The 9,133-nt window shown below is 29.7% G+C and overlaps 3 protein-coding genes across 6 annotated transcripts in view; 2 read left to right on the forward strand and 1 right to left on the reverse strand.

Annotated features, from left to right (window-relative positions):
• LOC115244425 (ubiquitin-conjugating enzyme E2-17 kDa) overlaps window positions 1–5,826 on the reverse strand; it is a 6,440-nt gene extending 614 nt beyond the window's left edge. The window contains exons 1-5 of one of the 3 annotated variants that reach the window (XM_029822038.1): window positions 4,909–5,826; window positions 3,975–4,055; window positions 3,558–3,762; window positions 954–1,115; window positions 390–456 (exon numbers count right to left, since the gene is read on the reverse strand). In XM_029822038.1, coding sequence (XP_029677898.1) covers window positions 960–1,115; window positions 3,558–3,762; window positions 3,975–4,055; window positions 4,909–4,952 — 486 coding nt within the window. In that variant the 5' untranslated portion in view covers window positions 4,953–5,826 and the 3' untranslated portion in view covers window positions 390–456; window positions 954–959. Of the gene's footprint in view, window positions 1–389; window positions 457–953; window positions 1,116–1,465; window positions 1,882–3,557; window positions 3,763–3,974; window positions 4,056–4,908 lie in introns of those variants that run through there. The other 2 variants (XM_029822037.1, XM_029822039.1) reach the window with 2 other exon arrangements.
• A 243-nt stretch (window positions 5,827–6,069) lies between these two features.
• Window positions 6,070–8,284, forward strand: LOC115244423 (magnesium transporter NIPA2). The gene is made up of 4 exons (XM_029822034.1): window positions 6,070–6,513; window positions 6,756–6,878; window positions 6,976–7,118; window positions 7,210–8,284. Exons 1-4 carry the CDS (start codon window positions 6,414–6,416, stop codon window positions 7,942–7,944), a joined length of 1,101 nt encoding a protein of 366 aa, XP_029677894.1. The 5' UTR covers window positions 6,070–6,413; the 3' UTR covers window positions 7,945–8,284.
• A 265-nt stretch (window positions 8,285–8,549) lies between these two features.
• The window catches only part of LOC115244426 (protein cornichon), a 2,968-nt gene continuing 2,384 nt past the window's right edge, over window positions 8,550–9,133 (forward strand). Inside the window, exons 1-2 of one of the 2 annotated variants that reach the window (XM_029822041.1) lie at window positions 8,550–8,775; window positions 8,942–9,010. In XM_029822041.1, the coding sequence (XP_029677901.1) occupies window positions 8,695–8,775; window positions 8,942–9,010 (150 nt within the window). In that variant the 5' untranslated portion in view covers window positions 8,550–8,694. Of the gene's footprint in view, window positions 8,779–8,941; window positions 9,011–9,041; window positions 9,108–9,133 lie in introns of both variants that reach the window. The other variant, XM_029822040.1, reaches the window with a different exon arrangement.

Below are 9,133 nucleotides of genomic sequence, written 5' to 3' on the forward strand. Positions count from 1 at the left end.
TATTGTATATATTATATATGTATAAATTGATTATAAGTTATGCATATACAAAGAATTTAATTCATACTGTTTATTATTATAAAAATCTTATATTATTTTTTGTAAAAATTAAATTCGATCAAAATATTTCATATATGTTCATGTATGTCTTTCATATATGCTTTTGTATTAATAAGTTGTGCTGGAAAAATAGTAGATTTCGCAAACATGATGCATTCCTTCTTTGCAAATTGTATTTAATACTACACAATTTATATATAAATATATATATATATATTTTTTTTTTTGTTTAAAATCAATAGATATTACCAAATCGAACATAAGAAAAAAATCACACTTTTTTTTATTATACTGCATGATAAAGGCTCCAAAACAAAACAACAAACCGTCATATCCTTTAGTGTATTTTCTCAAGTTCGTCTATACATTATTTATAAAATAGTAAATCGGCTTGATCTGCAAAAGATTAATGTTTCACGTACGCGGACGTCATTTTTTTATCCTTTACAAGCACATAACGCTAAGTTATAGAAGCAAAGACAATATATATTGAATTTATAAATAACAAATCATATAAGAGTTAAATGGCAGTAAGTCTGGACCTTACAAAAGTGTCCAACCGGTGCCAATAAAAACTGTAAAAGATACAAAAGAGTTAACAGTGCGATTCCGTCTTATTACGCGCGCTGTTGCTCTTTTTTTCTTTTTTAATCTCTTCAACAAAGTTAGAATCGTGCAAATTTGTTTCGTCGTTTATTCTATTTATGGATTATGAATACGGAATGTTCATCATAAAATATCAAAGGATGTTACACATATACAGTTCCACATGTAAAGACCATATTATTATTATTTTATATAATATGGAGGAGGGGAGGGGAGCTGGAAGGAACCCAATTTTAATATTTAAAAAATTGCGAGATTTTTTACGCATTGTAAAAAGCAGTATATACTTAATGTCAGCGGGAATCCTCGGTATGACTTTCTTGGAAATTCAGCCAAGATTGTTCAACTACAGTAGCCACTCTTTTCTCATATTCCCGTTTGTTTTCTTGATACAATTGCGCCGCTAAAGAATTGGCTGGCGAATTAGGATTTGGTTCGTCCAAAAGCGACTGTAACATAAATAATTAAAAAATTTGCTCAGCAAATTATTTCAAATATACTTTGATCCGTAACAAAGAAGTCGGAAATATACAAAAATACAAGCAGGATAGAGAGATAGGTTGTGGAGAGAATAACGAATACCAGGCTACAATTATACCAAGTTATAAAGAGAAATTATGCATTTATTACTTTATTATATATATCTATATATAAATGAATTTGTGTGTATGTGTACATACTGAAATATATATCAAAGTACACTAAATTCAATAAAAGTTAATATAATTCTGCGCCGCTCAAAAAATAAAATAAAAATAAAAATAAACGACAAGAAAATAAAAGCCAAATATTTTTTTTTATTCTAGGTTTTAATAACTAATTTCGTGTATCATCAGATATTCGCAATAAATAAATACACAATTTTATAATAGTTTATTATTCAACATTGTAAAAATTCGGTCTAACGTTGCACATTGTCGTGGTAGTTCGATAAAGCTCTCAGGAAGAAATATGCCAGATCTGTATTTTTCTTTTTTTTTTTAGCATTAGCTCCCTGTAGTACAAAGCTACATATTCTTCTTCCTTGTATTTGATGGTTGTTGATGGCTGATTGATACTGTTACAGCAGCATTATGTTAACGTCCATAACTAATCCACAAAACTCTGTTCCACGCAAGCCTTCACTCGCTTCTCGTACTCGCGTCGATTCTCTTTGTACAGTTGCGCTGCCATTGAGTTGGCAGGTGAATTCGGGTTCGGGTCACTTAACAGCGACTGCAATCACATAAGTCGTATCTTGTTATATTTGGAAGAATAGTTTTATTATTCTTCTAACAAAAGTTTGCGTGGTAAATAAATCTGACACGACAATCTGCTCTTTTATTTTTTCTTCTTCTTCTTTTTTCCGTCTGATTAATTGATACGCAACAGCCAAAAATGCATATCGACAGACAATTAAGGATAGAATTACCCTAGGTAGCAAATACACCTCATTTGACATCAAATGACGCATGCATTTGCTACTTGGGATATAACATAATATGTGGAATTATTAAAGTGTTATGCACAAATAATTTTTAATTGGAATCATGTGATTAGACTTTGCTGAATTGCAACCGCTGTTAAGATAAAACGAATGATCCCTTCACAAACATATTTATCATATAACTAGCAACATAAAAAAGTTTAAGAAGCAATGTGTCAATATATAAATAAAAGATTTTGAGAAAATTGCACATAATAGAAATATAAGAATGTCACAAATTTTAAAATGTAAACAAAAACATTTAATATGAGATTTAGAAAATAAAATTATGTTTTATTTTGCTATGGTTATGAATACTTATTAAAAGCCATGCAAAATATGTATTTGGCTATCACACAATTCGTGAACAGAAATATATATCTTTCTCTCAGGATGTATTATTATTAATTATAAAAACCAACTTATGTTCTATGAAATAATATTAAATTATAATTTTGATTATATGTGTTTCATGACATACTTAATAAAATAAATAATAACATATTAAAATAATACAATTGAGAGCATTAATGGTGTCTAGTACACTTGGTATGCTTACACTCAATGGTAAAACTCTGTAATATTCAAAAAGAGAAACATATCTTTTTGTTTACATAAATCAAATATATAATAATTAAATATCAACATAGATTAGCATAAATCAACTACTTTGGTTTATGAAAAAATAGAAAAAAGAGTGAGTGAAATCATGAAGTTTATAAATATGAGCACATTAAACGAAGAAGCACTAATGCTTCTGATTGTATACTTTAATATCTTTTTCTGTTATCTTAACATACAATATATCCATTTATTGTACTGAAATAATAAAAGATTTATATCATGCTATAAGCAAAAAGAAAAACTTATCTTATATAGAAAAATGTCAAAAACATTACCATTCCATGTGCAATATACAGGATAAATTAGAAAACGTAGCACAACTAAAAAGCAGATTGTGCAAAAATAAATCGAAAATGTAGGATACAATTTTTTTCTCATATGAGAAAATTGACTTTGAAATTTTAAAAATTTATACTTAATTTTAATGATTTTGTTTGTCATATATTATTAAAATTATCTTGATATCAACTATTGATGCATAAGTATAAAAGTACATTTATGGTACATTTACTTAACAAACATTTAAAAAAAACATTTCATTTAAAAATAATTAAATACAAGTTAAAAAAGCTAAAAAAATTATTCATAACGTATCAAAATAAAGCTGATCTTGACTTATTTTTGCACGATCACTTTCTTTTTAATTGTTTCCCAGCCTATCTTGTATATATTTATAAAATGTTAATTTATTAAATGTTATAGGGGATGATTTGTAAAGTTGAGTTTCTGGCTGATTACTTAAAATACTATAAAAAATAAGAATGCTGAAATATCTTACAATTAAAAAGATAAGATGACGCACCTGTATAGATGTCAAGATGGCTGAGACATCATAAGTAGGGCTCCAGCGATTTTGAAGTATATCGAGACAAATTCCACCATCTGCATATACATTAGGATGAAACATCTTACTAACAAATCTCACTGTAGGTGGCTTGTTTGGATATTCTTCCGTAAATTCTATTGTAAGTTTAAATGTACCATCTTCAAATGGAGTGTCGTGTGGTCTTAAAACAAATGTAAACATTGTTAAATCTTATCTGAAACTTAAACCAAATGTTATATCTTTAATGATTACATACATTTTATAAAATAAAGAGAATGTCAAACAAAATTTTTTCTCTATCGGATATATATTTTCCACTCAAGATAATGTTATTTGGCTTGTAAAAACAAAATATAAATTTTGTCAAAGAGCAAACGCATTGCGCAGTCTTACCCAAATATAACTGCATTCCATATCATAATATTATTGTCTGTTGGAGCACCTGATACTCCAGTTGGAGGATCTTCCTGTAATCTTTTCAAAAAATTTGTATTACAATTTTGTATTACAAATGGTACACATACAATGTACATATTCCTATCAAACGACGCGGTAGCGTCGCAACGCCAAGTACATAATAAAAATTTCTTAAGTATTAAAAATCTTTTTCTTCTTACAAATACATTAAAGTAATTAATAGAAGTAGAATAGTAATAGAATTATTTGTTTCTTACATAATAATATTAAATTTTATAATGGAGTGACACATACACAATAAAGTATGATAATAAATTATTATGATAATGAATAATCAATATATTGATACTTTATTATTCATTATCATAATAATTTATTATCATACTTCATTGTGTGTGTGTGTGCTCATCTATTCATTATAAAATCTAGTAGATTATGTAAAAAACAAATAATTTAACTAATGTATTTGTGAATGGAAAAATTTCTTAATATTTTCATTACAATTTGTTTTTATCAAATTTTATAAAATAAGATTTATATATATTCCCAAGTCTAAGTATTATGATGAAAATAGTTATGATCCAGAAATGTCTCGTCTAATATTATGTACAAGAATAAATATGTGAATCATTATTAAGTTTAAATACAGTATCATATGAAGATTCATAGAGACTGTTTTACAAATGATCAACCATATCGAACAAGAACAATCTGTTTATTAAGACAGATAATAAAAAAGACTGTCAGAGAGCGAATGTGAGACAGATGCAAGCACGTTTTTAATAATAAATCCAACTTGTATGCGTACAAGTAAAGATGAGATGAATAGAATTTGATGCACTAGGAGCAACTGTTTACAATATAGCTTGATGCTGAGATAATATACATTAATAGTCATAATATCAAGTACCTCTTGAAATCCCTCATTAATCTCCTCCTTGCTGGGGTGGACATTCCTTGATGAACCGGCTTCCCGGTTAACTTTTGTGTCCAAACGATGACACTGATGGATGATCACACAAGAGGCTCTTTCTCACTTTTTTGGTATATGTAGGTATGCGTGAGCCCTTTTCTAATAAAATGGTGATGATGACGATGACGACGATGATGATGATAACGAGGAGGAGGAGAAAGAGAAGGAGGAAGATGACGACGAGGATAACGACGACGACAGTTTTCCTCTTCTACACTTGGTGTATATCGTCTGTCAGGAAGATAAGCTCGCAGAAGGAATCACAGTACGTCTTTACATATATATGTATCTACGTCGCGCGTATGCACTTTCCCTTTTCTCCAACACGCGTGCGTATGCACGCACCCACGACACGATGAGGGTTATTTCTTATGAGAACCCAGATTTGCGATGATTACAACAAAGAGAGGTAGAATTAATGGTAACGCAAAGAGCGAAAGAGGAGGAAAAAAAGAGAGAGAGAGAAAGTCCGTTGTTTGCGTCGTCCTTTGCCTTTTGTCGCGCCTGTGAAGGTCGCCTTATTCGAGGACGAATTCGATCCCACCCTGACTATAGGATGGCTACGATGACGATCACTCTGTGCTCTCCGACTTCGACCAACTTGGATCGAGATGTGTGTATGTGTGTGAGTGTGTGTGTATGTATGTACTTGTCAAGCGCAGAGTCGGAACTCGCGTTTTTTAATTATGGAGAGGAGCCTCCAACAAGACCTTCACGTTTGCCTGTGCGATAGCTTTCGAAGCAAAATTTTCGCTGACTGCTGCCAAACGGTCACTCTCGACAGCTGGGCAGCGGACAGTACGGTGGGGGATACGAAATAAATATACCGTCTCAATGTGTGACGTCACCACGAGTGACGCGTAGCCAATCAATCTTCTGCTACTTCAGAAATAATAGATACACGCGGGTTACATACACGATTGGCCATGGTGTAAATAGAATTCTTGGCTGTTTTCCAAAGTGTCACACGATTGGCTGTCAGATAGAACAATTTTCGGAACTTAAGGGTCGGCAGGAGAGACTACAAAGACCTCTGTTGCCCAATTGTAAATTCTGGATTTTATTTTCTCATATTACGATCAAAATACAAAAAAAATTATATTATAATTGCAATATTCATAATTAATAGGATTATAAGTTTTTCTAAACAGCAATTTTTGGGGGAAAAAAGAATAAAAAATAAGATTTTATGAGTGACAAACAAGGGTTGTAGCAACAGGAAGAGGTCATTTGAATACACCCACTCATATCGACCGGTGTCTAGGGTAACCAATACGATTGACCAATCAAAGAGCTTCATTTTCAACTAGCCAATAAGCATTTTGTCCAATTGATATACATCTGTAGCAACACTGGATTTGTTACGAGCTTTTATACTGATAAACTCTTGTGTATAAAAATATAATTAACAAAGAAAAATCAATTAAATTTAGCAATAAAACATGAGTTTTACGACAGAAGTGACAAATAACGATGCGTATTATGACACAAAAAGTTTTTATATCGGTCTAGGACTAGCGATTAGTTCTAGTGGATTTATAGGTTAGTGATTTAATAAATTCGTTTACAAAGAAAAAATATTAAATGTAAATATTTGATTTGTCAATATTAATTAAATTATTTTTATAGAAAAATTTAATAAAATTATATTAAGGAAATAGGAATTATATTAAATATATTAAGGATATAGAAATTATATTAAATATACTAAGGAGAAACAATAGCAGATAGAAATGAATTGTGTTTTATCTTAATTTAATTTTATTTGTTTATCTATTACTTAGGTGCCAGTTTTATCATTAAGAAAATAGCTTTAATCCGACTTCAGAGATATGGTGGAATACGTGCGTCTTCTGGAGGTTTTGACTATTTAAAAGAATGGATATGGTGGGCTGGTCTGTTATCTAGTATGTATAAATTTGAAAAGATTTCAAGTATCTTAAGTTCTGTGTCATTTTTCTATGTTGTGTAAAAAAAAAATGATATTTGAAATGAATTTTATAGTGGGAATAGGAGAAACGGCAAATTTTATTGCATATGCATTTGCGCCTGCGTCACTTGTTACACCATTGGGTGCGTTGAGTGTTCTAGTATCAGCAGTATTAGCTTCCAAATATCTTAATGAAAAATTAAATCTATTGGGAAAGGTGAGAGATCCGCAGAAGGAAACATTAATGATTGTTTAATGTTTAGTGACATAATTTACAATATTTTAACATGCTGTAATTTGTCTTTTAGATTGGTTGCTTCTTATGCGTCTTAGGTTCCACCATAATAGTATTACATTCTCCCAAAGAGGAAACAGTTAGTAGCTTAAGTGAGCTAATTATCAAAATAAAACAACCAGGTTATATATCATATGTTTTAATTGTAATAATATGTGCCCTGTCGATTATATTTTATTTTGGTCCAATGTATGGCAAACAAAATATTTTAGTATATATATGTTTGTGTTCCTCTGTTGGTTCTTTAACTGTTATGAGTTGTAAAGGCCTAGGCTTGGCTTTAAAGGAAACTATCTCTGGTAAAGAGAATGCGTTTGTCATTTGGCTGACATGGGTCTTTATATTTAGCATTATTCTTTGCATCATGGTACAAATGAATTATCTGAACAAATCGCTTGACTTGTTTGACACATCTATCGTGACGCCAATTTATTACGTTTTTTTTACAACCTTGGTGATAATTGCATCCACGATCCTATTCAGAGAATGGGAAAAAATGAGTGTGGAGGATACTTTGGGTGCCTTTTGCGGTTTTCTCATAGTTATAATTGCTATATTCTTATTGAATGCATTTAGAGAAATAGATATATATTATGGTAATATTAAGCACATATTGAAACCTAAAAGGGAGATGCTTTCAAATTATCATTCAAGATGGGATGATCAAGAAAGGGTAACGAATAGATTAGAGTCTCAACATTTGCTAAATCATACTTATGTCAATTCAAATCTTACAAGAACTGTCTAAGATTATTTTTATAAAAATATGTATAATATAAACAAATTGCGTTTTAACATTTTGTTGTAATATTATTGTATATAAAGAATATGATATTGTATATAAATTATTATATGTAAGAAAAATTATATTATTTATCTTATTCTATATTATTGTACATGATAATTGTAAAAATTATATTATTTTTTTATCCTATATTATTGTATATGATAATTGTAAAGAAAAATTATATTATTTATTTTATCCTTCATATATACACGCACCCTCGCGCACGTCTGTACGCAATTGAATGTATATATTCTTTACATTATTTCCAAAAGCAATAAAGTACAATAATTAAGTATTATTATTTTAATTGTAAACAATTAATTATATTCTCTCTGTCTCTAAAATTAAAAAAAGAAACAAAATTATTAAACTTCAAAAATTTATACTTTTCAAGTAAGTTGATATATAAAGCCTGTTTACAGCACTATTTATAGAGATATGTAGCTAAGTATACATGAAAAATGAACAATATTTACATATGTAAATCAATATTTATCTAAATAATTAACCAATCATGATAGAATACAAAGCAGAAGTCGTTGCGTTTGTATTTTAAATTTCGTTCTACTTGTCAAGATTCGCGAGCGTCATCTGCTTTGTTCAATTTTCAATGAGCAACAAGGACGAGAGTATCACGAACATCAAGTGGAACGTATCTTCGATGGATATTAGACATATTAGATTCGTTGTTGGCTTTTGTCCGCATACATAATGACATTCAATTTAGCTGCCTTTTCATATATCGTAGCATTAATTGGTGACGCATTTTTAATATTTTTCGCGATATTTCACGTACGTGTTTTGTATGAAGTATTCACACGCAGTGATTTTACGGCGGTGAAAGTCATAAAAGGCATTTCTATAATAAATTATAGAATATAACCTTAACAATGATATTTATATATTCACGCATATATATATATTATTACTATGCGGAATAATGTATTTAATCTTTCAGGTAATCACATTCGATGAATTAAAGACTGGATATAAAAATCCGATTGATCAGTGTAATAATTTAAATCCGGTAAGAGACATGCATAATATATTTTTAATCTTTCACATTCGATGAATTAAAGACTGGATATAAAAATCCGATTGATCAGTGTAATAATTTAAATCCGGTAAGAGACATGCATACATGCATAAT

Source organism: Formica exsecta, unplaced genomic scaffold (genome assembly GCF_003651465.1).
Source record: "Formica exsecta isolate Colony F162 unplaced genomic scaffold, ASM365146v1 scaffold82, whole genome shotgun sequence".
Lineage (NCBI taxonomy): Eukaryota > Metazoa > Arthropoda > Insecta > Hymenoptera > Formicidae > Formica > Formica exsecta.

Coding starts and splice junctions, on each gene's coding strand:
- LOC115244423 (XM_029822034.1), top strand. CDS start 6,414: ATGAGTTTTACGACAGAAGTGACAAATAACGATGCGTATTATGACACA. Junction 6,514..6,755: donor TAGTTCTAGTGGATTTATAG/GTTAGTGATTTA, acceptor TCTATTACTTAG/GTGCCAGTTTTATCATTAAG. Junction 7,119..7,209: donor AATTAAATCTATTGGGAAAG/GTGAGAGATCCG, acceptor TTTGTCTTTTAG/ATTGGTTGCTTCTTATGCGT.